Raw genomic sequence first — 26135 nt, 5'->3', positions numbered from 1 at the left:
CGCCAAGGTATTTTGCTGAGGTGACAGATTCTAGAAGTGTCATGTGCAGGTAAGTATTGCGAGGGGATAGGATGTTTCCTTCTTGGATCATTTTTATTGAACATAGAGGGAGATGTTGACAACTACTGATACTTATAGAATTTATTTCTCTAAACTGCAGGATAAACCATACAGCTGGATACATATAACAGGATATTGTATGATTCATCACAGGTTATCATCATTTGATTAAAAGGAGAATTTTAATAAATCATTGTAAGGCTGTGAGTTATACTAGTCTTACATTGATTAGATCACTTGAGGATAACCTATGACACCAGACAGAAGTTGACATGCATTGTATCTTCATGCACAGATCATGCATTTTAGGAATTCATAAACAACAGAAGGAAGTACCTACTGGCTTTTTGAGAGGACATCAATGTATTCACATGAATTAAAGACATAATGCAACATTTGAAATGAAGGACATGGCAGTCTATATGGACATAATCTATAATGGACTTATGGAAAAATAATCACTGGTTCATGTAGTCAGTTTAACATTCACTCATTTAAACACTATTTTATTTTGTCTTTTCAGGAAAAAGTGGCCTTCAGTATTGTTCTCAAGGACAGTTTCTAGAGGATGAAGTAAAGGACTCCTACTATACAAACCACCATTAAGATGAATGTCAAAATAGCAACAACAGCGGTCAAATAAATAAAACATTTAGGAATTCAATAGGTGCTGTTTAATATGTCACTTAATTAATTATGTTCATGGATGTAAACAAACATATAACTGCACAATGAATATTCAGGACAGTGCAGGTTGTTGTAATGCTAAAAACTGTTTGTTGTGTATTGAATTTATTGTATTCTCATCGTTGGACTTCATTACTGACGTCATTCTTTTCACACATTTGAGACTGAACATTTGTTTTCCTATGAGCAATGTCTCGGCACAGAATTACGTACAATAATAATTCAGAGAAAAAAGGATGAAGAACGTTTTTCACATGCGTTATAATTTCAGTGTTGCATTAATTATTTCCGAATTGGAGACATTCAAGAAGTCGGTACTTCAAACAAACATATATTGCAGACTTGATGTTTTTACTGTGGCTCTTTTTATTCTCGTGCCACTTTACATATTCAAAGTTTATAAAGTTCCATTTCAGTATAATGTTTGCGATTTGGTTGTGTATTAAATATCAAATAAACTTCATGGTTGCATGTTTTGATTTGAATTTATTTACAGAAAAAAATCGATGCAAGTATTTTATAAAACTGAAGGTATTCCAGCTTTAGGATGTGATGGAAACAGGAAACTTTAAAGACAAATACTCAAAAAGAGTTACAGTATATCATCTATGTATATATTTACTTGGAAAATAATTTCTTTTAAGAAGAACCCACTTTCTTGGCTTGTTAGTACACATAGTGACAAAGTGAGCTTTTGTGATCACCCATCGTCCATCCGTCGGTCTTCTGTCCACATATTGTTTTTGCCCCGTCTGTCTATCCGTCCATCCGTCACACTTCATTTCCGATCAATAACTGGAGAACCATTTGACCTAAAATGGAGTAGATGACACGGTCAAGGTCACAGGGGCCTGAACATGGAAAACCGTTTCGGATCAATAACTACACTTAACTTCAGAATGTTGAAACTTCGTAGGATGATTGGTCATGCAGAGTAGATGACCCCTATTGATTTTGGGATCACTCTGTTAAAGGTCAAGGTCACAGGGGCCTGAACATGAAAAACAATTTCGGATCAATAACTTGAGAACCTCTTGACCTAGAATGTTGAAACTTCATAGGATGACTGGACATGCAGAGTAGATGACACCTATTGATTTTGGGGTCACTCTATTAAAGGTCAAGGTCGCAGTGGACAGAACACTGAAATCCATTTCCGGTAAATAACTTGAGAACCATTTGACCTAGAATCTTCAAACTTCATAGATTGATAGGACTTAAAAGTTTAGATAACACTTAACATTTGTTTGGGTCACTTGAGCTAAGGTCAAGGTCACAGGGGCCTGAACATAGAAAACTCTTTCCAATCAATAACTTGAGAACCACTTGATCTGGAATGTTGAAACTTAATAGGATGATTGGACATGCAGAGTAGGGGTCACTTGATCAATGGTCAAGATCATAGGGGCCTGAACATGGAAAACTGTTTCCAATTCATAACTTGTGAACCATTAGGCCTAGAATGTTGAAACTTAGTGGGATGATTGGACATGCCAAGTAGATCACCTCTAATACAGCCAGCAATCAGTGTCTTTTTAGCTCATCTGATTTGTTGAAAAAAAATGATGAGTTATTGTCATCACTTGATCTGCATCGGCGTTGGTGTCTGTTTCGGCGTTGCCTGGTTAAGTTTTATGTTTAGGTCAGCTTTTCTCCTAAACTGTCAAAGCTATTGCTTTGAAACTTGGAACACTTGTTCACCATCATAAGCTGACCCTGTACAGCAAGAAACATAACTCCATCCTGCTTTTTGCAAGATTTATGGCCTCTTTTGTATTTAGAAAATATCAGATTTCTTGGTTAAGTTTTATGTCTAGGTCAGCTTTTCTCCTAAACTATCAAAGCAATTGCTTTAAAACTTGCAACACTTGTTCACCATCATAAGCTGACCCTGTACAGCAAGAAACATAACTCCATCCTGCTTTTTGCAAGATTTATGGCCCCTTTTGGACTTAGAAAATATCAGATTTCTTGGTTAAGGTTTATGTTTAGGTCAACTTTTTCTCTTAAACTATCAAAGCTATTGCTTTGAAACTTGCAACACTTGTTCACCGTCATAAGCTGACCCTGTACAGCAAGAAACATAACTCCATCCTGCTTTTTGCAAGATTTATGGCCTCTTTTGGACTAAGAAAATATCAGATTTCTTGGTTAAGTTTTATGTTTAGGTCAACTTTTTCTCTTTAACTTTCAAAGCTACTGCTTTAAAACTTGCAACACTTGTTCACCATCATAAGCTGACCCTGTACAGCAAGAAACATAACTCCATCCTGCTTTTTGCAAGATTTATGGCCCCTTTTGGACTAAGAAAATATCAGATTTCTTGGTTAAGTTTTATGTTTAGGTCAACTTTTTCTCTCTTAAACTATCAAAGCTATTGCTCTGAAACTTGCAACACTTGTTCACCATCATAAGCTGACCCTGTACAGCAAGAAACATAACTCCATCCTGGTTTTTGCAAGATTTATGGCCCCTTTTGGACTAAGAAAATATCAGATTTCTTGGTTAAGTTTTATGTTTAGGTCAACTTTTTCTCTTTAACTTTCAAAGCTACTGCTTTAAAACTTGCAACACTTGTTCACCATCATAAGCTGACCCAGTACAGCAAGAAACATAACTCCATCCTGCATTTTGCAAGATTTATGAGCCCTTTTGGACTTGGAAAATATCAGATTTCTTGGTTAAGTTTTATGTTTAGGTCAACTTATTCTCTTAAACTATCAAAGCTATTGCTTTGAAACTTGCAACACTTGTTCACCATCATAAGCTGACCCTGTACAGCAAGAAACATAACTCCAACCTGCTTTTTGCAACAAGTGAATGAAGTATTGCCATGCAATACAAAGTCCCCCCTACTGGAAGGCACCTAATTTTCTCTACTGCAGTATAACATAATGAACTGATATCTGTCAATGATGTATAAACAATATTGTACTATATATACAATATGTTATAACAACACACTTGGATTAAAATGTGCACATATAAACACCCAGTTGTTTTCATATTGAATTGTTTTGGCTGATTTTAAAAATGTTATCATACAAGTTATTTATAGTAACAACAAAGGGAAATTAATCTTTAAAAAAAAAAAAAAAAAAAAAAAAAAAAAATCTATATAAGTCCACAAGAAACTCTTTACCAGGTAGAGATAGGTCAAAAATACACCTAAAAATTGGATGTAACATGCATGTTGTACCACAGAAAAGTGGTCTTGATTTTTCTCTACTGCCAGTAATAAAAAAGTTACAATAAAATCTTTTATAGTAAAACAAAGGGACGTAATTCTAAAACCAAGGGTGCCTCATGGTGGTGAACATTTGGTCCAAGTTACATCAAAATCCCTCCATGCATTAAGAAGAAATGCTCCGTACAAAGTCATTCTTGAATTTGACCTTTGACCTCTAAATATGACCTTGACCTTAGACCTAGGGACCTGGTTCTTGCGCATGACAATCCGTCTTATGTTGGTGAACATTTGTGCCAAGTTACATCACAATCCCTCCGTGCATGAAGAAGAAATGCTCCAGACAAAGTCATTCTTGTGTCTGACCTTTGGTCTCTAAGTGTGACCTTGACATTAGACCTTGGGCCTGGGTTTTGCGCCTGACATGTTGTCTCATCCAGGGGAATATTTGTGCCAACTGATATCTAAATCCTGTTTTGCATGACAAAGTTATAGACCGGACAGGAAAAAAATCTTCTTTACCTTTGATCTCAAAGTGTGACCTTGACCTTTAAGCTAGGGTACTGGGTGTTGCGCCTGACATGTCGTCTCATCATGGGGAACATTTATGCCAAGTAATATTGTAATCCCTTGAAGGATGACAGAGTTCTGGATCGGACAGGAAAAAAACCTTATTGACCTTTGACCTCCAATTGTGACCTTGACCTTTGAGCTAAGGGTCTGGGCTTTGTGCGTGACATGTTGTCTCATCATGGGGAACATTTGTGCCAAGTAATATTAAAATCCCTTCATGGATGGCAGAGTTATGGACGGGACAGGAAAAAAACTCTGTTGACCTTTGACCCCAATTTTGACCTTGACCTTTGAGCTAGGGGTCCGGGATTTGCGCATGACACGTCGTCTCATCATGGGAAACATTTTTGCCAAGTGATATTAAAATCCCTTAATGAATGTCAGAGTTATGGACCGGACACTAACCAGACCCTGTTCATGCTATGTTAACATTTGACTGCTAAGTGTGACCTTGACCTTTGAGCTAGGGATCTGAAAGTTGTGCATGACACATGGTCTTATTATGAGGTACATTTGTGCCAAGTAATATTAAAATCCCTTCATGGATGGGAGAGTTATGGACCTGACAGGAAAAAAGCCTTGTTGACCTTTGACCTCCAATTGTGACCTTGACCTTTCAGCTAGAGGTCCGGGATTTGCGCATGACATGTCGTCTCATCATGGGGAACATTTTTGCCAAGTAATATTAAAATCCCTTCATGGATGGGAGAGTTATGGACCGGACAGGAAAAAAGCCCTGTTGACCTTTGACCTCCAATTGTGACCTTGACCTTTGAGCTAGGGGTCCGGGATTTGCCCATGACATGTCGTCTCATCATGGGGAACATTTTTGCCAAGTAATATTAAAATCCCTTCATGGATGACAGAGTTATGGACCGGACACGAAATTGGGGACGGACTGAATGACGGAAAAGCGCATTCCTATAGTCCCCGAAACTGGTTTTCAACCAGTAGGCGACTAATAATTATTGCCCCTTTTGGACTTAGAAAATCAGTTTTCTTGGTTGAGTATTATGTTTAAGTCAGCTTTTCTCATAAAGTATCAAAGCTATTGTTTTAAAACTTGCAAAAGTTTTTCACCATCATAAGCGGACACTGTACATCAAGAAACATAACTCTTATCCTGCTTTTTGCAAGAATGATGGCCCTTTTTAGACTTAGAAAATCATGGGTAGGACAACATTTCTGTTATACAAAAAAATCAGATGAGCATCAGCACCCGCAAGGCGATGCTCTTGTTGACTTTTGTCCCTGTCCCTTATTGATGTCTTTCCTATACGACTGTGCATTAGGGGAGACATGCGCTTTTCTACAAAAGCATCTTGTAGTTTCTTGTTAACACGTCATACAGACCGCATTTTGCAATCAATTTTAATCAGACTTGCACACAACTTTTATTGGCATAATATCTCAGTTCCAACAAAAACTGGCCATCTCCAATCATGGATTCCAGAGCTGTGGCTCCTTAATGGGCCAAAATTTGCTATTTTGGACTGTGAACATGATAGAGACCACATTTTGCAATCAATTTTAATCAAACTTGCACATAACTTGTATTGGCAAAATATCTCGGTTCGTTTCGAAAACTGCCCAGATCCCTTCATGGGTTCCAGAATTATGGCCACTTAAAGCGCCAAAATTTGCTATTTTAGCCTTTGCAACAATATAAAGACTTCATTTATGATTTGATTTAATACAATCTTGCAAAATATCCTTAAAAACAATAGATGTTGGATTCTATGGTGTTTTTGTCAGATTCACTCATAGGTTCCAGAGTTACAGCCCCTGATTGATCTATGAAAGAGCCAAAATTTGGTAATTTTTACCTTATGAACAAGATAGAAGTGACATTTTACATTTGATTTTAACCACACTTGCATCTTAAGTCACAACAATATCTCACTTTCTTTCAAAAACTGGCTAGATTCTACCGTGGGTACTAGAGTTACTGCCCCTGAAAAGTGCAATTTTTTTATTTTGGCTCTTTCAGCCATATAGAGGTTTTATTTATGCATTGATTTGACATAAACTTGCATAGAATGTTTACCTTGATAATCTCTAGGTCAAGATCAAAATTGGGTCATGTGGGGTCAAAAACTAGGTTGAAAGGTCAAATCAAAGGAAAAGCTTGTAAAAGCTTGTAAACACACTTAAATTTAGGCCACAGGGTCATCATAACCCTCTTGTTTACATTTTCATTTTATATTTCTGTTGCTTCAGTGATTTATCATAAGCTTACAGTAATTAGAAAGTTAATTGGTTTATTCAGTAATACACTGTAATGGATTGTATTTCAGATAGTAGTACAGTTGAATATCGTTACCTTGATACCGGTTAGCTCGATACTCCGGTTAGCACGATGTGTTTGAGTCGGTCCCGATTTTTCCCTATTTAACTTAATGTAATTATTTATCATTACCTCGATATGATTAGCTCAATATTTTGTTTAGCTCGATGAGATTTTTCAGTCCCGTCAACTAACCTGTACTGTTTTACACCTGGTTTATTCGATATCACAGCTTGTCAAAAAATATCCATTTTATTTGTAAGGTGTGAAAATCAGCCTATTGTTGTCCGGCGATGTATTAATTATAATCAGGCTAGTTTGGGGTTTGTTGTTTTTTGTTGTTGTTTAGTCTTTATTTATCCCCCCGCCAAAGGCGAAGGGGATATTAGAAATGCTCTCCGTGCGTGCGTGCGTGCGTGCGTGCGTGCGTCCGCAACGATCTTTGTCCGGAGCATAACTCCAAAAGTACTGGAGGGATTTTCTTCAAACTTCATACACTGATAGAACACATTGGGAGGAAGTGCAATGTGCAAGAACAATAACTCTACCTTGCCTATTTTTTGAGTTATTCCCCTTTATCATATTTTCTTAAAAAAATTTGTCCGGAGCATAACTCCAAAAGTACTGGAGGGATTTTCTTCAAACTTCATACACTGATAGAACACATTGGGAGGAAGTGCAGTGTGCAAGAACAATAACTCTACCTTGCCTATTTTTTGAGTTATTCCCCTTTATCATATTTTCTTAAAACATTTTGTCCGGAGCATAACCCTAAAAGTACTGGAGGGATTTTCTTCAAACTTCATACACTGATAGAACACATTAGGAGGAAGTGCAGTGTGCAAGAACAATAACTCTACCTTGCCTATTTTTTGAGTTCTTCCCCTTTATCATATTTTCTTAAAACAATTTGTCCGGAGCATATCTTCTTCATGCATGGAGGGATTTTGATATATCTTGGCACAAATGTTTACCACCATGAGGCGGAGTGTCGTGCGCAAGAACCAGGTCCCTAGGTCTAAGGTCAAGGTCACACTTAGAGGTCAAAGGATACAAGAATGAAAACCTTGTCCGGAGCATTTCTTCTTCATGCATAGAGGGATTTTGATATAACTTGGCACAAATGTTCACCACCACGAGACGGAGTGTCATGCGCAAGATCCAGGTCACTAAGTCTAAGGTCAAGGTCACACTTAGAGGCCAAAGGTCAGATACAAGAATGACTTTGTCCGAAGCATTTCTTCTTCATGCATGGAGGGATTTTGATGTAACTTGGCACAATTAATTATACACCATCATGAGACAAAGTGTCATGCGCAGTTCCCTTCTTTAGAATTACTTCCCTTTGTTGTTACTATAAATAGCTTTTATTGTAACTTTTTCATTACTAGTCGTAGGGAAAAATCGAGACCACTTTTCTGTAGTACAACATGCATGCTATATCCAACTTTGAGGTGTATTTTGACCAATTTCTACCTGATAAAGATTTTTGTGTGGACTTGCATTTTTTTTTTTTTTTTTTTTTTAAGATTAACTTTAAAACCCCTGATGCGGACCACAACTAAACGGTTCTTCAAAGCTTTCCCCAAAATTAATACTTTCAGACACTAACTTGCCAGGAACTTTAGCCTTCAATTATTATATGCCCGGCGGGGGGATTAGCCATGTGTAACATGGCTCTTGTTCCAATTTAAATGTTAGCGAGTTTGCATTTAATTCTCAGTAATTAGTCTTATAAAATAACGTGCAAGCAGCAAAGCTGTTTTCCAATATGACAACTAATTTGGCTGAAACTTCTCTTGTTTGATGGAGTAAAAATCTGCCATTTAGGATTGAGTAACAATATGCGTATTTAACTGGCAAATTATCGAAGCACAGACAAAATGACTACTTAACTAGGAATATTACGGCTGCATTCAGACTTGTTTCGGGAAGGAATAAAAATGCTAATGTTTAAATGTATATTTTGAAAAATTAAAAAAGTTGTATGTATGTATTTAATTAAGATTATTTATTTTTCAATAAAATTAAAATCGCATTTACGTTTTATATTATTTCTTGCCCCTTTCAAACCCTCTGAAACAAAGCATTGGATATAATGACAATATAGACGTCCGACACAAGTACAAAGTAGTCCAAGATAGTCGATATCGTTACGTCGAACTTCGGATACGTCGATGCAATTTTAACAGTCCCTCGAATATCGAGGTAACGGTATTCGACTGTATTTAGAAAGCCTGCCCACTCAGTAGGGAGAGCGTTGGACAACGGGTCGTGGGGTCGCAAGTTCGATCCCTGGGTGGGGCATATGTTCTCTGTGACGATTGGATAAAAGACATTGTGTCTGAAATCATTCGTTCTCCATCTCTGATAATTCATTTAGGAAAGTTGGCAGTTACTTGCGGAGAACAGATTTGTATTGGTATAGAATCCAGGAACACTGGTTAGGTTAATTGCCCCTTGTTACATGACTGAAATACCATTGAAAAATGGCATTAAACCTAAAACAAACAAAAACAAAAGTATTATTTAGAACTTCTGCCTCTTGGGTTTTTGTAGGGAAAAACTGTTTGTATATAGCAGATCCTCATTACAAGCTGAATACAGTATAATTACTAATTAAGAGCATTTATAGGGAAAAAACTGTTTGTATATAGAAGATCCTCATTACAAGCTAAATACTAATTAAGAGCATTTGAATGGGTAAAAAGTGGTGGTCGGATAGCTCAGTGGTTTGCACACTCGCCTTCCAATCCTGAGGTTGGGGGTTCGATCCCCGGCAACTACTCGGGAATTTTCAGAAACGCTTTTCAGTGTTTCCCACCCAACTAGAGGTGTACTGGTCAGGAACCCAGGCAATGCTTGCGTGTATCAGTGCTATACACTGGGCACGTTAAAGAACCAGGCTGTCTATTCGCAATGAGCTAGGCTAAGTTAGCCGGACAAGCCTGTATCTGATTTCTGATCTCTCTTGTCGTGGGGGCTTTGTCTCACTCTGTCCCTCTGGTCAGATCGCTCTGTGTCTGTACTAGTAGAGGATGAATTATGCACCCTGTGTGGCTGCATTTAAACTAAAGCATTAAAGCCTTTGAACATGAAATTGATCATGAAAAGGGCGCTATATAAATCTGGTATAATAATAAAAAAATCTGTGTAAAATACCCTGTAATTGAAACATACATTTTTAGTACAGAAATCTAAATTTAAATTTGTTCATTCAAATTTGTATTTATATTCATAAAGTGTTCAATATAAAATGTGTATCTCACACCGAGGTAGGTATTTCAACACAACAACCCATATTATATAGGATTTTATATACCACCACCATTCAGGCTAATGGCTTCAGCAGGGGTGCCCTTGATTTACCCAAAACTGATATCAGATTGCCATTTCTGTTTCAACAGCTTTTTAATGATAAGGAAACACGATACCTAATCAATCTTGATGATGATTTGAAATGAATCAAGCTAAAAAGCTTCATGGCTTAGACTAAAACTTTGACAAAACTCGTCCAAAGTGCACTATGGAACAATAATTTCAAGAAGTGCATTGCACTGATTTGCACAGATTTATTAAGGAAAGTAATAGGGGATGCAGTAGCAACTGTATAAATTTTTGTTTGAAACAAAACATGCAAATCTAAAGAACATTTTACTGATTCACTGAATCACAATTTGGAATCAAAGTTGCATTGTGGGTAAATCAAATACACTCAAAATAATTAACATACAACCACAAACAACATATATGATGTTAAACGTGTTAAAGTATGCTAAATGATGGATAAAACATGAATACATATGCTTACTAAAATATAATGATAAAAATTAAGATGGATTTCATTTATTCTAAGTACTAATAAACTGCTAGAGCTAAATGTAATTAAAGCTGTCACAGGAGACAGCTTGACTATTTCGATGCTGGATGATAGTGAAACTGGGCCCATCTTAGGAAGCTAGAGCTGTCACTAGGGTGGGTAAAGATAATGTACAATAGCTTGAGTCTGTGTCAAAAATATTAGGTAATAAGAGATAAAGATAAAGTGTATCAAAACACTACATAAGTATAATTCTAAGCAAAATGGGGGCATAATTCATAAAATATTGGTGCAAGAGTTATGCACCTTGTGTCGCATGATGTGGGTGATGATGTGGAACAATTACTTCAAGTGGGAATCAAATCCATTTAGTATAAGTAATGATTAAGATATAGTAAAACTGCATCAAAATTAACCTTAAATTCTAATTAAAAGGGGACATAATTCATGAAAAATTGATACCAGAGTTATGCACCTTTTGTCATATGATGTAGGTGATAAAGTGGAAGAACTATTTTAAGTTTGGATCAAAGCCATCAAGTAATAACTGATATAGAGTATAGAGTATCAAAACTTTCACCTAAAATTCTAAGTGAATAGGGGAGGTAATTCATGAAATATTGGTGCAAGAGTTATGGCTCTTGTGTCATATGATGTGAGTGATGATGTTGAACCACTATTTTAAGTTTGAATCAAATCCATTCAGTAATAACAGAGATGTAGTAAAAGTGCATCAAAACTGCAACCTAAAATTTTAAGTAAAAAGGGGAAATAATTCATGAAAAAATTGTGCCAGAGTTATGCACCTTGTGTCATATGATGTGTGTGATGATGCTAAACAATTATTTTAAGTTTGAATCAGATCCATTCAATAATAACAGAGATAGAGTGAAAGTGCATCAAAACTTCAACCTAAAATTCTAAGTAAAAGTGGGGGATAATTCATTAAATATTGGTACCAGAGTTATGAGCCTTGGGAGATTATGTGGAGCAATACTTTCAGTTTGAATCAAATCCATTTAGAAATAATTGAGATAAAGTGAAAAGTCATCAAAACTTAAACCTGAAATTCTAAGTAAAAATGGTCAGGATAATTCATAAAATATTGCTTTGAGAGTTATGGCCCTTGTGCCAGATTGTCACAAATTGACATGCGGGCCTTATTTTATCTGTAGTGTAAATGCAGGTATTGCATCATCTTTTTGTAAATTTTTGAGTTATTGAGGTAAATGTCAGATTTCACGCATGAAATACCTCTTATATTTTTCTGTATTTCATAACATAAATTTCCATGTAAATTTCATTAAATTCTGTTCAGTAATAAGAAAGTTGATATTTTATAAACTTCAGTAATTTATGTTTTTATCCCCAAAACCACTATAATGGGCCTCAAATTGTCAATTTAAATTTGCGCCAAAGTAGTTAGATTTCCCGGCTATATCGTGAATCCCGTGAAAATGACAATAGTCATAGCTCACGGCTTAGCCGTGAATCCCATGAAATTTAGTATTTGGCGGGACATTATCCTTTAAATAGACTGGACTAGATATGCCTTGCGCACACCACCTTCCGACATTATAGACGAATCTATGTCTGAATTATTTTCTTGCTAGAAATTTATGCTCGATCGAGGTAAGAAATTTATTTGTTAGATTTTTGTATGATTTTTGCATTACGATTTTTATTTGGTAAATTTTTGTTCATTCTACAGAATTCTGTAACATTTACTTTTCGGCATATGATTTTAGCTAGTTTCGGTATGTCAGGATGATTTATTAAATTTTTCAGACTTTTGTAAATTATTTCGAAAGAGGAATCTAAAATGTTTCATTTATGTAAGATGTAAGATTTGTACTGAAATTTGTAACATGATATTTATAAAGTACTTTGTTTCAAAAACTTATGTCAAACATTTCGTAATTATGGAACGCCATTACTGCATTGTATGGTTATGTATAAATCTATATGGCAAGTCTAGTGCCATGTTTGTAATATATTATTGTAATATGAAATTGTGTGACAGTCTATTGCATACACATACAATGTCCGTTTTAGTGTATGGCATTAGATATTATATGGATGCCAACTATCATATAACGTTTGATTTACATTGAATTTTGTTAATTTGTAGTTGTAAATAATGGCTGCAGTTTATCATGTCCGTATCTATAATGTTTCCTCATATACTTTTCATATCATTTCATACTTTAACTTTAGTCTTTTAAGTAAGTAGTCTTTGTAATAATGGAAGTAATAAGTGACGTATTTTAATCATGTGACGTTTGAACTTAGTAGCACATATGTTTTGTATAAGTAGCACGTATTATTTATGGGAGCCTACGGAGGTATGGTGTACCCAAAGGAGCAGTTTTATGCCCTGACTTATTTGTTTTGCTATGGTGCTTACCATATGTTATATATTTTAGCTTCTTCCGCCAGACGATTTTCCTGGTGATGTCATAACCCGGAAGTACAATGCCCGAGGTTCACTTGTCTTCACTCGCCTGGATGTGATATTCCCAGCGCAGAGCTTTCGTCCCATGGTTGTGCCGTAAACCGCAAAGACGATGATTTTTGTTATCCTCTGAAGTCAGCTCAGGGATGCAATCACCTACCATCATAGGGAGCCAATACGGAATCAACGTATTCACGGTTTAAAGGGACTGTATTTTGAATTTAGAAGCTGTTTTGTTTGTGCTACTTAAAGTTCACAATTACATTAAAGACCTGTGTCACGTCAGATTAGAATGGACTATAAGAACTTTTGTATCTAGAGATACTGAACTTTCTTTTTTTTTCTTTCTTCTAATCAGTTTTTTTTTTTCTTTTCATATCTATTCATTGTTAATAATCATCTTATGTAAATAAATTTGTAAATATTGTAAAGGGTGTTGATTTGTTCTGATGGTTACTGTCGCCGGTACGGCCTTTCCTGTCACACAGATGATGTGGGTGATGATGAGCAATAACTATTCTAAGTTTAAAGCAAATCCATCCAGTAATTACAGAGATAAGGAGAAACAAGGCAGTCTGAATGACAGCTAAATCCCCCGCCACTGCTATGGATAGTGAAAGGGTAAAACTTTTGATTTTAGCTGTAACCTTGACCTTGAACTGACATGGCTGACTCATGAATTCTGCACAACGTCTTTATGAGGTGATCATTTGACCAAAGTTTCATGAAAATCCTTCAAGGGGTTTAGGAGATACAGAGCTGAAACCTTTGACCTTCAGTTGTGACCTTGACCTTGAGTTGACATGGCTGACTCATGAGTTCTTGATGAGGTGATCATTTGACCCAAGTTTGATGAAAATCCTTCAAGGGGTTAAGGAGATACAGAGTGGACACCAAATGGAAGGCTCAAACCTTCGACCCTTAGTTGTGATCTTGACCTTGAGCTGGCATGGTTGACTCATAATTTCTGCACATCGTTCTGATGAGGTAATCATTTGACCCAAGTTTTATCAAATTCCTTCAAGGGGTTTAGGAGATATAGAGCGGACACGAAATGGAAGGCTCAAACCTTTGACCTTTAGTTGTGACCTTGACCTTGAGCCGACATGGCTGACTCATAAGTTCTGCACATCGCCTTGATGAGGTGATCGTTTGACCCAAGTTTGATGAAAATCCTTCAAGGGGTTTAGGAGATATAGAGCGGACACAAAATGGAAGGCTCAAACCTTTGACCCTAAGTTGTGACCTTGACCTTGAGCCGGCATGACTGACTCATGGGTTCTGCACATCGTCTTGATGAGGTGATCATTTGACCCAGGTTTTATAAAATTCCTTCAAGGGGTTTAGGAGATATAGAGCGGACACAAAATGGCAGGCTCAAACCTTTGACCTTGAGTTGTGACCTTGAACTTGAACCGACAAGGCTGACTCATGGGTTCTGCACATCGTCTTGATGAGGTGATCATTTGACCCAAGTTTCATGAAAATCCTTCAAGGGGTTTAGGAGATATGGACCGGCCACGATTTTGTTACGGACGGAAGGACGGACGCAGACCATTCCTATAATCCCTCCGCCACGGCGGGGGATTAAAAAAAAAAGTGTAAAAACACTTTGACCCAAGCTGGCGACTCGGAAAGACTCCGACGCCGAGATGAGTAGGATAGCTCTCCATATACTTCTTATAGCCGAGGTTTAAAAGCATTAAATGAGTTTGATGTAGAAACCTAGGAACTGGCATACTATGAGCATTTTACTGTTACTAAATTGTTTCTGTTGAAAAAAGCATTTGTGTATGAAAGGACAATGCATCAGACTTTTTGTTGGGTTTAAGGTCACACCAACACAATTATAGGTTGTATGGAGATTTCTCAGCTTTTGATGGTGGAGGAAGACCTCAGGTGCCCCTCCATGTATTATTTCATCTAGAGCAGACACCTGGGTAGAACTAATAACCTTTTGTAAGCCATCTGGATGGCTTCCTCTAATGAAGGATTCTACGTCTTTGGGCAAAGCTTGAACCCAAATTGGTGAAGGGAAGATATTTATAGTCAGTGACTTTAACCACTCAGCAACGTAGACCCCTGTCACCCTGTACTATATGTAGCTACAATGAACCATTGTTTCACATTTCGAAACACTGTTGAATGTAAAACAGAATAAATTTAACATAAAACATTTAATATGATATATGCTTTTGATATTTTGCTCTAAAAATCTAAGCGTTTCCTCTGATCACATAATTTTCTTTCATACCGAAATTTCAAATGATGACAACCATGCAGCTTTGTTAGAAACTTCGTATCAGGTGAGGTAATTATAGACTTATACTGAGGTCATTACAGAACTTCTTATCAGGTGAGGTAATTATAGACTTATATAGAGGCCAATACAGACTTTCGTATCAGGTGAGGTAATTATAGACTTATACTGAGTTCAATACAGAACTTTGTATCAGGTGAGGTAATTATAGACTTATATAGAGGTCAATACAGACTTTCGTATCAGGTGAGGTAATTATAGACTTATATAGAGGTCAATACAGAACTTCCTATCAGGTAAGGTAATTATAGACTTATACTGAGGTCAATACATAGAGATTTGCCTGTGAATAATATTAACATAGGCCAATATGTAAAATTACTTGATTTGCCTTTGAGGTCACCATGTAAGATTGTTTGATTTACCTGTAAGTTATACTGACAGAGGTCAAACTGTAGACTGTTTAATTTACATGTAAGTAATACTGACAGAGGTCAAACTGTAGACTGTTTAATTTACATGTAAGTAATACTGACAGAGGTCAAACTGTAGATTGTTTGATTTACCTGTAAGTAATACTGACAGAGGTCAAACTGTAGACTGTTTAATTTACCTGAAAGTAATACTGACAGAGGTCACCATGTAAGATTGTTTGATTTACCTGTAAGTAATACTGACAGAGGTCAAACTGTAGACTGTTTGATTTACCTGTAAGTAATACTGACAGAGATCAAACTGTAGACGGTTTGATTTACCTGTAAGTAATACTGACAGAGGTCAAACTGTAGACTTTTTGATTTGCCTGAAAGTAATACTGACAGAGGTCAAACTGTAGACTTTTTGATTTGCCTGAAAGTAATACTGACAGAGGTCAAACTGTAGATTGTCTGATTTACCTGTAAGTAATACTGACATAGGTCAAACTGTACATTGTTTGATTTACCTGTAAGTAATACTGACAGAGATCAAACTGTAGACGGTTTGATTTACCAGTAAGTAATACTGACAGAGGTCAAACTGTAGACTGTTTGATATGCCTGAAAGTAATACGTACTGACATAGGTCAATATGTCATTTTGTTGAAATTAATGGTGTACTGAGTTTGTTGTGGTTAAGAAATTACTGTTTTATCTTATACAGTAACTGATGTAACAGACTATAAGAAATGTCAGTATTATTCACTGAAAGTCTACCTATGATCATGTTGTCAGTTTTACTACTAGGTAAGATCAGATAAAAGAATGAAATTCAGTCAAAATTTACATTATGTTCATACAACGTTGTCTAAAATGTAATTTTTCACTATAAATTTTATGAGAGGTAGGCCACTTGCAGATTTAACATTACAAATTATGTTGCAATATATTTAGAAGTTGTTTGTTTTATTTTACACTGCAAGTGCTGCATTTGTATCAAAAATCACCAAAGATCTGACAATGTCAATTTTCAAAAGATGAAATTTTCTGAATTTAGTACATAGATTAAATTAATTTTTCTCCAATAGGAAAATCTGAAATTATTGTAATTTCTGTTACAGCAGCAGAAACATGTGAGCCGCGCCATGAGAAAACCAACATAGTGGCGTATCCGCTCAGTCTGGTCAGGATCCATGCTGTTCACTAACAGTTTCTCTAACTGCTAAAGGCTTTGAAAGCGAACAGCATGGATCCTGACCAGACTGAGCGGATGCGCCACTATGTTGGTTTTCTCATTGTGCGGCTCACATGTTTCTGCTGCTGTAACAGAAATTACAATAATTTCAGAGGACCTAGTTGGGAATCGAACCCCGGACTACAACAACAATAATATAGATATTTATAATCTAGACAGTTTACCTGGAGTAAAAGCATTACAAATGCTTCTAAATTTTCATCGTAAAAAGTAGTAAAAACAGCAAATTCTCATGTGTTTCCATAACAAATAGTTTGTCAATAATTAAGTTTTAAAGCCTTCTTAACAAATATAGCATTTATTTCCAGATATCTAAAAATAATATTTTTTTGTGTTGTCGAACAATCTGGAGGGTCCCTTTAACTTTAAATTATGGCAGTCCCAGCATTATTAAAACTTTGTCTGCTTTCAAAAGATAATAAATATTATATCATAGAAAAAGAAATAATGTAAGAAGTAACAATAAGCTCTTGTAACAAAAACATACACATTTGGAACTGCATATCTCGATTGATCCTATCAGTTTGAGATAACTAAAATTTGTCATAAAATGATATTTTGTGCCTGTATATTTCGGAACCTGACTTGAAAATGTCTTCCAGAATATTGAGATAAGCGAGTTCAAGACATCCAGTTTTAACTGCATTTCAAAATTTCGTAATGCTATAGTATGTTAAGTATTCTATATGCTATAGTATGTTAAGTATTCTATATGTTATAGTATGTTAAATATTCTATATGTGTACAAAAATGTTACTTTGATACAATTACAAAGAATAGAACAATAAACAAGAGCTGTCTCCATAGGATGACACATGCCCCCGATGGCACTTTGAATGAATAGGTGAATAGTTATGGCCGATGTTAGAGTTTAGGACCTTTGACCTATGGAGCTGGGTCTTGCGCACGACACGTCGTCTTACTGTGTCACACATTCATGCGTAGTTATTTTAAAATCCATGCATGAATGACAATGATATGGACCTGACACGCCCATCAATGCACTATCATGAAAAATGACCTTTAATGTCTAAGTGTGACCTTGATCTTTGAGCTACGGACCTGGGTCTTGCATGTGACACGTTGTCTTACTGTGGTACACATTCATGCCAAGTTATTTGAAAATCCATCCATCGATGACAAAGATATGGACCGGACACGCCCATCAATGCACTATCCTTTAACGTCTAAGTGTGACCTTGACCTTTGAGCTACAGACCTGGGTCTTGCGCGCGACACGTCGTCTTACTATGGTACACATTCATGCCAAGTTATTTGAAAATCCATCCATCGATGACAAAGATATGGTCCGGACACGCCCATCAATGCACTATCATTTAACGTCTGTGACCTTGACCTTTGAGCTACGGACCTGGGTCTTGCGCGCGACACGTCGTCTTACTGTGGTACACATTCATGCCAAGTTATTTGAAAATCCATCCATCGATGACAAAGATATGGACCGGACACGCCCATCAATGCACTATCCTTTAATGTCTAAGTGTGACCTTGACCTTTGAGCTACGGACCTGGGTTTTGCGCGCTACACGTCGTCTTACTGTGGTACACATTCATGCTAAGTTATTTGAAAATCCATCCATCGATGACAAAGATATGGACCGGACACGAAAATTGCGGACAGACTGACAGACCGACAGACTGACAGACCGACAGACTGACAGACTGACAGATGGTTCAAAAACTATATGCCTCCCTTCGGGGGCATAAAAAACAACATTACATAGGCTATTTACACCAATATTTAGGCGACAAAAGTTTAGTATCACAGATATGTTATAATGATTGAGGTCACAATTTGCACAATTGTAGACAGCAACACATAAAGGTAAATTTTATCTACTAAGATTTTGCTTATTATCTAAGTCAAACAAATACAAAATGTCATGAATATCAACTAGAAGTATCAGAACCACCATCCGCTAAAATCTCTGCTGGATTAAACTCATACAGGAATGTAGTTCCTTCCAGTAAGAGAGCTTTTGCATAAACTTTCAAGATATAAAACAAGGTAATAAAGTCCTGTGTTGAGAAAAAAGTATCAGCGAGGGCAAATCCAAGAGTTGAGGGAATAAATCCTCGTCCATATTCCACCATCCATGTTCCATTTGTCCATTCCACAGCAGCTGCCTCTCCCCAGTAGTGATAAACTGTCTGACCTACATAATTAGATAAACAGCAGTGATAAATTGTCTGACCTACATAAAAAGATGAACATCAGTGATAAACTGTCTGACCTACATAATAAGACAAACATCAGTGATAAACTGTCTGACCTATATAAGATAAACATCAGTTATAAACTGTCTGACCTACATAATGAGATAAACATCAGTGATAAATTGTCTGACCTACATAATAAGATAAACATCAGTGATAAATTGTCTAACCTACGTAGTTACATAAACAGCAGTGATAAATTGTCTGACTACATAATAAGATAAAGATCAGTGATAAACTGTCTGACCTACATAATGACAGATCAGTAAGATAAACTGACTGACCTACATAGTATGATAAACATCAGTGATAAATTGTCTGACCTACATAATAAGATAAACATCAATGATAAACTGTCTAACCTACTTAGTTAGATAAACAGCAGTGATAAATGGTCTGACCTACATAAGTAAGATATACTGTCCAACCTACATAATAACAGACCAGTAAGATAAACATCAGTGATAAACTGACTTACCTACAATAATAAGATAAACATCAGTGATAAACTGTCTAACCTAGTTAGATAAACAGCAGTGATAAATTGTCTGACCTACATAATAAGATAAAGATCAGTGATAAACTGTCTGTCCTACATAGTAAGATAAACAGCAGTGATAAATTGTCTGACTTACATAATAAGATAAACATCAGCGATAAACTGTCTGACCTTCATATAAAATAAAAGGCAGTGATAAATTGTCTGACCTTCATATAAAATAAAAGGCAGTGATAAATTGTCTGACCTATGAAATTAGATAAACAGCAGTGATATACTGTTTAACCTACATAATAAGATAAACAGCAATGATAAACTGTCTGACCTACATAATTATAAACAAATAGTGATAGACTGTCTGACCTACAAAACAAATAAACAATAGTGATAGACTGTCTGACCTAAATTAATTGATAACAAGCAATGATAAACTGTCTGACCTACATAATTAGATAAACAGCAGTGATAAACTGTCTGACCTACATAATAAGATAAACAGAAGTGATAAACTGTCTGACCTACATAATTAGATAAACAGCAGTGATAAATTGTCTGACTAACATAATAAGATAAACATCAGTGATAAATTGTCTGACCTTCATATAAAATAAAAGTTAGTGTAAATTGTCTGACCCATATAATTAGATAAACAGCAGTGATAAACTTTTTAACCTACATGACAGAAATGATAAACTGTCTGATCTACGTAATAAGATAAACAAATAGTAATAGATTGTCTGACCTACAAAAGCAGATAAACAATAGAGAAAAACCGTCTGACCTAAATAATTTGATAACAAGCAGTGATAAACTGTCTGACCTACATGCTAAGAAAAACAGCAGCGATAAACTGTCTGCCTACAAAATTAGATAAACAGCAGTGATAAATTGTTTGACCTTCACAATTTGATAATCAGCAGTGATAAACTGTCTAATATACAAAATCAAAGTGCTCATGACTGTCCTGTCAACTGTAGATAAAAAGAAAATCTCCTTCCCAACCTCCAAACTGCAAAGGAATATTCCTTTAGAGGTTCCTCTTCAGATTCCTTCAAATCTAGTTTGCCAAAGTAGAATTTTGGTTGCAACATTTTAAAAATCTTCTCAGAAAACACTGACCCCATTTCAAAATAATTTCACAACAATTTTCTTGGGGAGACCCTTAACCAGATTTCTTTAAATCATCTTTATTTGTCTAAAAACATGTCAACCAGGGGCCGGGCCTAGTTCCCTCTACGTGGCAATATGGGAAATGTTGAAAATCTTCTTTTCTGAAACAACTTGCCTGATTCATACTGGACAACCCTGTCAGTATACAGAATTGTATTACCTAGTCTGTACACAGTGGCATGCAGATCTGCCTCCTATCCTACCACTGTCTGAATAACCCCATCAGTATAAAATAAATAGAAATAAATCTATCTACCTATGTCATTATAGAGATTCAAGTTACCTGGTTTATACACAATGGAATGTAGATCACCCTCCAGCCATTGTCAGAATGACCCTGTCAGTATAGAGAATTACTTTACCTGGTTTGTACACAGTGGAATGCAGATCCTCCCCTCGAAATGACCCTGTCAGTAATGAGACATAATATGTAACCTGGTTTATACACAGTGGAAGGTAGATCACCCTCCAGCCACTGTCTGAATGACCTTGTCAGTGTAGAGACTTAAGTTACCTGGTTTATACACAGTGGAATGTAGATCACCCTCCAGCCACTGTCGGAATGACCCTGTCAGTATAGAGACTTAAGTTACCTGGTTTATACACAGTGGAATGTAGATCCCCCTCCTGCCACTGTCGGAATGACCCTGTCAGTAAAGAGACTTGAGTTACCTGGTTTATACACAGTGGAATGTAGATCACCCTCCTGCCACTGTCGGAATGACCCTGTCAGTATAGAGACTTAAGTTACCTGGTTTGTACACAGTGGAATGTAGATCTCCCTCCTGCCGTTGGTTGAATGACCCTGTCAGTATAGAGACTTAAGTTACCTGGTTTGTACACAGTGGAATGTAGATCAACCTCCAGCCACTGTCGGAATGACCGTGTCCTTATAGAGACTTGAGTTACCTGGTTTGTACACAGTGGAATGTAGATCACCCTCCTGCCACTGTCTGAATGACCCTGTCAGTATAGAGACTTAAGTTACCTGGTTTATACACAGTGGAATGTAGATCCCCCTCCTGCCACTGTCGGAATGACCCTGTCAGTATAGTGTCTGATATATTAGCCCAGTATCGACCTGTAATTTACATAAATAAAATAATACAAGTAGTTGTATTAATACGGTAACATAATACTAAATGCATACATTTCAAAATATTGACAACAAGGTCATTCTTTTAAGGGATGTTTGGCATATACTGGAATAACTCAGATTATCAGATATGTAGTAAATTTATCTTGTACTCTTGTACTAAGATTGTTCAAGATTTAGCTTTAGATCAACATAGCTGATAATGCATTCTTTTAATACTGTTTTTGTGTCTTCGTTGTACAATATTTAAAAATGTTCTTGTTGTCTAAAATGTTAATCAAACTAAAAGTACTAATTTCCTGTTCTATGAATTTGAAGCAAATAAAGTGTTTGTACTGGCTTTTCATAATAAAGCCAGATTACACAGTCAACCCTGTATTAGGCAATGAAATGACACAGTTGAAATTAAAACAAACTGTCTACTAGGGAAGTAAGCTAACTGGCAGCTTAAGGCAAGTGGCTGCTTTATACAAGTGTTTACAAATTAATGGTCATTACTTTGTCAACTCAAGATGTAAAATAAATATATAGAGAAGATGTTCAGGAACAAGTTTGAAAACTCATCCTGTCTGGTCTAGTTCTAAGACTCATTGGCAAAATTAATTCAATGTTCGCATTGGCATGATGGACTTATCAGTGAAAGTAATACTATGTAAATGGATCCGTATCATACTAGGTGAAAACTCCGTAGGTGGTTGAAATAGTTTTGCATTTATGAGTGCAGTAATTTGCTTGAAATAGAAGTCTGCCGTAATCTTGCATAAGCATCCTATATACATTAGAATAGTTACATATCAGTCGCGCCATGAGAAAACCAACATAGTACATTTGCGACCAGCATGGATCCAGACCAGCCTGCGCATCTGCCTATTGCAATTAGAGAAAATGTTAGCGAATAGTATGGTCTGGATCCATGCTGGTCGCAAACGCACTATGTTGGTTTTCTCATGGTGCGGCTCATATGAATTTGGCTTTTCCAGCTTCAATTATAAAAGTGTCATGGTAAAAACTTGGTCATGTTTGGGGAGAATATATGTCAGGAAGCCGATCAGCTCATTCAGTAGAGCACATGCCCTGAAAGCGAGGGGTTCTGGGTCAAAGGCCTGGACTGGCTGTACACTTTTCTCACCCTGTAACATTTGGTGCCCAACATTGGACTCTACCATGCTTGCTTATTTTGACAGGTCAGTCTTATGATGCTTGCAATATTATGTACCCCCAGAATTAGAGGAGGACACATTTTCAATTTGTGGAGGTGTATGTCATGGTACAGACTAATTATGACGCTTGGGCAGAATATATGTTAGGCAGCTGGTTAGCTGAGTCAGTACAGCATTTGCCTTGTAAGGGAGGGATCCTTGGTTCTTGCCCAGGACTGACTGCACATTTCTGTCACCCAGTGACAAAAGCTTATATGTTTTTTAGGTTTTATAAGCAGTAAGGTAGATTAATTGACAGTGTTGTTTTTTACCTGAATTTCCCGACGTATTAATACCCGTGCCGAAGAAGAGCACATACTCTGTCAATGAAGCATGCAGAATTTTGATACTGCCCATCCAGCCCCCAGCATTCATAAAGATCCATTGTTGATCCTCTTCCGGTAGTACATGACCTTGGTATTTTGTTTGAAATTCCTTGTTAATATTGTCATATGCTATATTTATGTCTTTACCTGCAATAAATAAATTTACTCCTATTTATCTGGTATTAAATATTCAAAATTGAAACAAGGTCTTGGGGTGCTACTAATTAGAAAATGTGGTAATTTTTATGTTTATATAAACTATGAGAATCAATATACTGAATGTGTCTGACTTAGACAAAACTTAGAATATTAATTAATTTGAATTTACATGAAAGGAGGCGAGGGCATGAATTCAGCATTGGCATACTTGCAAACTGCAAGAAGAAAATAAAAAAAAATGCATGTCTTTCTCAGACATTCATAGATTTTTACTGAGATGGATGTTTTTATCAGATGTGATTTTCCCAGGACTGATGATTATAGATGCCTTTCTTTCCTACCACTTGCCAATACACATGTATATTTAAACAAAGAAACATGTACAAGAGTCAAACTACAATGCTTTTGTAAATGTGTATCATATATTTTGACTTTTGAAATCATCTCTGACTTGTTTTATTTTCATAACACTTTAACAAATAACAGTATCCTCTAAGTAAATACCTAGCTATTTCATTTTCATATTGAGTATAAGACTTCTAGAAAGCCCTTATATTGGTTTTCTAATAACAAAGTCAGTTATTCGATTGAAAAAAGTGCTTTTGTGTTGCAGTCAAAAGAAGTCAATAGATCCTATTATTTTCCCATTTTTTTTGCAAGTTTGTGCAGAACTAGTTTACTCACACTTTTTCACTCCTAGAATACATGTTTATACTCCAATGATGGCAAGTTTTGCAGATCAAAACTGAAAGTATGGGTTTATTGTGAGGACAAACATAAATATACATGTGCCATTTTTAGGGTAGCAGACCACCACTGACTGGCATTTCACTAGGAACTATGTTTTTAGTTAGACAATACTTTCTTGAAAAATCAGAGTTAGGAAAAAAGGAAAAAGTGATATTCTATAGAGATACGTAAATATGACCTTCAGTTTTTACATGTCTATGTCTATTTTGTACTGTTTCGCAATCGTTAACAATTACGACTAGGCGCGTTGTCAGGGATAGCTGTTATAAATAGTAAAAATACAGAAATTATGTGCATCACAAAGATAGAGTAAAACACCTATTTTACAGGCCAGGTTAAAAGTAAAAGCAGGAAGTTGAATTAGAACTGAAAAAATTGTGACAGCTGCCCAGCAAATATTTCTAAGCTGTGCCTAGCTTGCAAAGACACAGGGAGACTGCTCCACAAATGTATACTTCTGGGAAAAAAAGGAGTTTGCATGATAGTATGTCTGTGAATATGGTTTCAAATAGTTATGGTTTCTAGTTCTTCTATCGCATCTATGGTCAACAAAAAATAATTTGCCTAATGATGGCAGGTGTAACCCATGGGAGATCATGACAAACTTTAGTGCATCTAGTTACTGTCCAGTTTAACCTGTGAAATAAAAAACCTGATGTAGATCTGGGATTTTGTTTTTGTAAGTCATTCTGTAAGCTTAAGTTTAGGAGGTCTGGGAAACTTGACCTTTTGCTTTGTATTTGGGGTAGATGTGGCAATTGGGACTGGGTGTGAACCTTATCTGGTCAGGTATATGATTATTTCATGTTCATATCTGGGGCGTCAACTCTAGTTAGAGATTCTAGGGGTGAACAGATAGTGCTTTCAATTAGGGAATTTAAGGTAGCTGAAAGTGACAATGAGTAATTAGTATTGCCACACCTGGTGCAGTGCCAAATAAAGCGGGAATCAGAAAGGCATTCATAGGTTGAGTCATCTAGATACCTTGGCAGCCTGTATGATACCAGGTCTTGAGTCACATAAGACCCCCTTCTGTGCCCATGTTGACCTCTTTATTACATGTTCCACAAGGATATTTGGGAGCATGCTTGGCTGGGGGTCCAGGATTAGTTTCAATATCTGAGACCTGGGTCAGGAGTAGACAGTGCAGGAAGATTAGTGATGATGACTAATGTCAAGGCTACTATATATGTATTTGCACTACATTTCTCCTGTGTAGCTTTAACTGTTCCACACTGTAAACTTGCACTGATCAGGTACAGAGATGTGGAAATTGGTTATTCTTGGACTGGCCTGGTCCTTACACACATCTCTACTAAACATGCTATTTAAAGTTCAGAAGCTGGCATGCAAGAATGAATACATACAGGGCCAGTAGTGTTGTGTTCATTTCATTTTTGGGCTGGAAACTACTTTGTGTTTGACCTGAATGTTCACCTGATACCTGAAAAAGATTCAGCAGTTCAATGATATCTTATTTTGATAGATAATATTAGATTTCCGCCTACCACCAAGGGTGACATAAAGACGTAATGCTAGTCAAAGATTTTTTTAAAATGCGACGGAGCGATGGAAACTCTGCATTATGCTGACGAATGCACAGTTCTCTCAAGAAACAAGAAAAGGATTTGAATTAGTGGCGTTTTACCTCTAGAGATACAGTAGAGCTCTGCTACTTTCACTTTCACTTACCCACAT

At 36.4% G+C, this 26135-nt stretch overlaps 1 protein-coding gene across 1 annotated transcript; it reads right to left on the bottom strand.

The window, feature by feature from the left end:
• Positions 1-17132: 17132 nt before the first annotated feature.
• Positions 17133-25949, bottom strand: LOC123530742 (sigma non-opioid intracellular receptor 1-like). Its single transcript, XM_053522867.1, has 4 exons — positions 25805-25949; positions 23475-23675; positions 21896-21988; positions 17133-19177 (listed from the first exon to the last, which is right to left on the bottom strand). Exons 2-4 carry the CDS (start codon positions 23575-23577, stop codon positions 18912-18914), a joined length of 462 nt encoding a protein of 153 aa, XP_053378842.1. The 5' UTR covers positions 23578-23675; positions 25805-25949; the 3' UTR covers positions 17133-18911.
• Between the last annotated feature and the right edge of the window lie 186 nt (positions 25950-26135).

The sequence above is a fragment of the Mercenaria mercenaria genome, chromosome 14 (assembly GCF_021730395.1).
Source record: "Mercenaria mercenaria strain notata chromosome 14, MADL_Memer_1, whole genome shotgun sequence".
Taxonomy (NCBI): Eukaryota; Metazoa; Mollusca; class Bivalvia; order Venerida; family Veneridae; genus Mercenaria; species Mercenaria mercenaria.
Note: the sequence above shows the minus strand (reverse complement) of the source record. Positions and strands in the feature narration are given on the sequence as shown.

Bases quoted from the DNA above. Each gene is read 5' to 3' on its own strand.
- LOC123530742 (XM_053522867.1), bottom strand. From the start codon at position 23,577: ATGAATGCTGGGGGCTGGATGGGCAGTATCAAAATTCTGCATGCTTCA. The intron at 21,989-23,474 runs GTAAAAAACAAC...TGTAAATTACAG, and splicing joins TAATACGTCGGGAAATTCAG to GTCGATACTGGGCTAATATA. The intron at 19,178-21,895 runs GTAACTTAAGTC...CTAATTATGTAG, and splicing joins TTCCACTGTGTATAAACCAG to GTCAGACAGTTTATCACTAC.